The sequence below is a fragment of the Lutjanus erythropterus genome, chromosome 5 (genome assembly GCF_056507025.1).
Source record: "Lutjanus erythropterus isolate fLutEry1 chromosome 5, fLutEry1.hap2, whole genome shotgun sequence".
Taxonomy (NCBI): Eukaryota; Metazoa; Chordata; class Actinopteri; order Lutjaniformes; family Lutjanidae; genus Lutjanus; species Lutjanus erythropterus.
In genome coordinates, this window is record NC_139321.1 from 38,864,934 (window position 1) to 38,868,379 (window position 3,446).

Genomic DNA, 3,446 nt, shown 5'->3' on the forward strand with positions numbered 1-3,446 from the left:
CTTGACAAAGATTTTGAATTTTACTTGCAAAGGCATATCTCTACAGCAGTATTACTATTTTTACTTAAGAAAAGGATCTGAATATTCTCCTGCCATTGGAGACAACTTATCTAATCTTACGTCTTCACTGCTAATGGGACAGAAAAATGTAAAGCTGCTGCTCCACCTCTCTCTGTGAGTGTTCAGACTGGTCCAGAAGGGGAACCTTGATCTGCGAAATTCTCGCAAGATTTATATTAGTTATTTTATCTTTGGGTGTGTTGTACAAACAGTTATGTTTTATAATTTGACAGTGCTTTGGTTAAGATCTGTGTAGGTTTAGGGACAAAAAAACACTCGGTTAGAGTTAAAGAAAGATCACTGTCACAGGATCCTTCACAGGTCTGGGGTTCCCTTCTCAACAGGACCGTTCAGCTTATTTGGTCTTAACAGGAAATGGACCAAACCTCTTCAGTCTATAAACAAAAAAAAGCAGCCTGTGCTGTTGTATTTTCCTTTAGATCACTGGTTCCCAACCTGGGGTCTGGGCCCCTCTACAGGGGCGGCAAAAATCAGGGGGTCCCAAAGGCTTTGTCTGCTCTGGGGTTAACAAAATAAGATTTGCGCATGTTCACGAAAATCAAAACATATGCAAACTATGTGATAATTAATCATTATTATTCTTCTAGTGGTGAGTGTGTATAAGCTACACCAATACTAGAAAAGATAATCGATTATCAAAATACACTGCCTGGCCAAAAAACAGTTGCACGCTCTAATATTTAATTAAACGGCCTTTAGCTTTGATTACCGCATGCATTCACCATAGTATCATTTTGATAAGCTTATGCAATGTTATATTTATTTCTGACCAGAGTTGCATTAATCTTTCACCAAAATCTTGTATTGATGATGGGACAGTTGTAAAGTCTTCTCCAGCACATCCCAAAGATTCTCAGTGGGATTCAGGTCTGGACTCTGTGGTGGACAATCCATGTGTGAAAATGATGTCTCATGCTCCCTGATCCACTCTTTCACTATTTGAGCTCCATGAATCCTGACATTGTCATCTTGGAATATGTCCGTGTCATCAGGGAAGAAAAAATCCATTGATGTAAAACCCTGATCATTCAGTATATTCAGGTAGTGAGATGAACTCAGTTTTTGGGCTCATAATGTTGCTGAACCTCGACTTGAGCAACTGAAGCAACCCCAGATCATAACACTGCCCCCACAGGCTTGTACTGTAGACACTAGGCATGATGGGAGCATCACTTCATCTGCCTCTCTTCTTACCCTGATGCCCCCATCACTCTGGAACAGGGTAAATCTGGACTCATCAAACCACATGACCTTTTCCATTGAGCCACAGTCCAACCTTTATGCTCTCTAGCAAACTGAAGCCCTTTTTTCTGATGATCCTCACTGAGAAGTGATTTTCTTAAAGCTCCACAGCTGTTTAGTCCCTTGAGTTCTCTTCACATTTTGTTTGTGGAAATGTTCTTACTTTCACTATTAAACATAGATGTGAGTTCTACTGTTCATTTTTTATGATATGATTTCATCAAACGTTTAAGCGATCTCTGATCACGATCATTCAAGATTTCTTTGCAACCACATTTCTTCCTTGAAGATGATGGTTCTACACTATCCTTCCAGGATTTAATAATGTGTTGGACACTTCTTAACACAGTTTTAGTAGTTTCATCAATCTCCTTCGTTGTTTTCTTTGCTTGATGCAACAGAGTAACATCTTCCTCGACCACAGGATATGTCCTCTGACATGGTTGTTTAAGAAATGAGAAGCTCCTCACTGCATTAGTTAGAGTTCAATAACTTGTTACCAGCTGAAACATATTAATCACTGCAGTAATTATCCAATGGAAGACTCTCACTGATTTGCTTCGTTAAATCCTTGTGGTTTTTGGGCCAGGCAGTGTATTTGGCAATTAATTCTGAAATAAGATAATTAAAAAAAATCCCCTTAACAATATTACTCAAATGATTAATCAATCCCCAAAATATTGGATATAATTGGAATAATTTAATAGTCAATTAATTGATTATTTGACTCAATGTTGCATCTCCATGATTTATTAATTGAGCAACTGCTTCTCCTCTAATTGCAGGGGAAGTTCATCCTAAAAAGACTGGAACTTTGGAAGGTAAACATGATTTGTCTGCCAGACAATATGGATGAACACCCTCAAATATCCACAAAGCTGAAACCCACCTTCCACATCAACCACTGTCTCATCTCAAACGCAACCTGCCTCAGTACATAAAGCAAACTATGTGAAGCCTGTCTCTGTCGTTGCCTACAGGCGGAGCAGCACAGGTGACTACAGTTATACAGCATCCACCAGCATCACTGAGTCCAACCATGACATCCAGATCTATCATCTTCATACAGTAAACTGGTTCATTTGACGAAAGCATTTCCATCTGCTACAGCTGATCTACGTGTCAAAGCCTGTTAAACTTTTGGGTTTATGCAGCAAAGTCTTACTTTTTTCAATGAAGTCGATGGCAGTGAACGAGTTGCTGTTCAAACTTCTGCAGCTTCCTCCTTCATGGCTGGATGTTTGCAGGTTGGAGGACTCATTTGAGCCCTCCTTCAGCAAGAGTGAACCATCCCCTTCACTCGCTTTTTTAGATTTGCTTTTATTTTTCTTTGAAGACATATTAATAGTGAAAATCTTCTCCACGTGAACGTGCTAACATGTGTAAACACTTAGCGGTGCTGTAAACTTCCTGATTAAAGTTTAGCCCCGCCTCCTTTTACCGTAAACCTTCGTGTGTGTGACTGAGATTTTTACGGCAGGCGATATCATTTTTGTATTTATGGCATTGTAAAACATCCCTTTTTGTATTTTTCCAATAGATTTAGTGAAATAAATGCGGCTATAAATGTTTTAATTTGGAAAATGTTAATTATGAGAGCCTGGAACTAATCTGGATCCAATAAAAAAATATGCAAAATTACATTGAAAAAACATATAATTTGAGGTTTTCTGTGTTATAAGCAGGAAAAAACACCTTATTCTATATGACTAAATATATACGAAACATAACTAAGATACAGATTTGGATTCGGCATACGTATAATATGCCAAGCAGCGTTTTTTCATTGTTTTTATCAGTGACATTGGATTTCTTGTTGGTTTATTTGCGCCAAATGTCATCTTGAAGAAAGTGTGCAGACGAACCAGACCAAACAGTTAGCTAATCAGCTGTAAAAGTTGATATTTAACTGTTCAGAATAGTTGATTTGCAGATTTATCAGCCGAATTTAACATAAAATCTTAGTTATTATTTTTCACCTAATGTTGACACTGGCAAATTGCCATTTGAGTATTAACTATTAAATTGTTAAATGTGTGAATGGGGTTTGCCGTAACACTATCGCAGCTCATACTGATTTCAGTACAAAAGCATTACGGTATTTATGCAACTTCCAGGGCGGA

The 3,446-nt window shown here is 38.1% G+C and overlaps 1 protein-coding gene across 1 annotated transcript in view; it reads right to left on the reverse strand.

Moving 5' to 3' along the window:
• The window catches only part of afg2a (AAA ATPase AFG2A), a 215,237-nt gene extending 212,501 nt beyond the window's left edge, over positions 1 to 2,736 (reverse strand). Inside the window, exon 1 of the mRNA XM_084719790.1 lies at positions 2,489 to 2,736. Within this exon, the coding sequence (XP_084575916.1) occupies positions 2,489 to 2,663 (175 nt within the window). The 5' untranslated portion in view covers positions 2,664 to 2,736. The remainder of the gene's footprint in view (positions 1 to 2,488) is intronic.
• Positions 2,737 to 3,446: the final 710 nt, after the last annotated feature.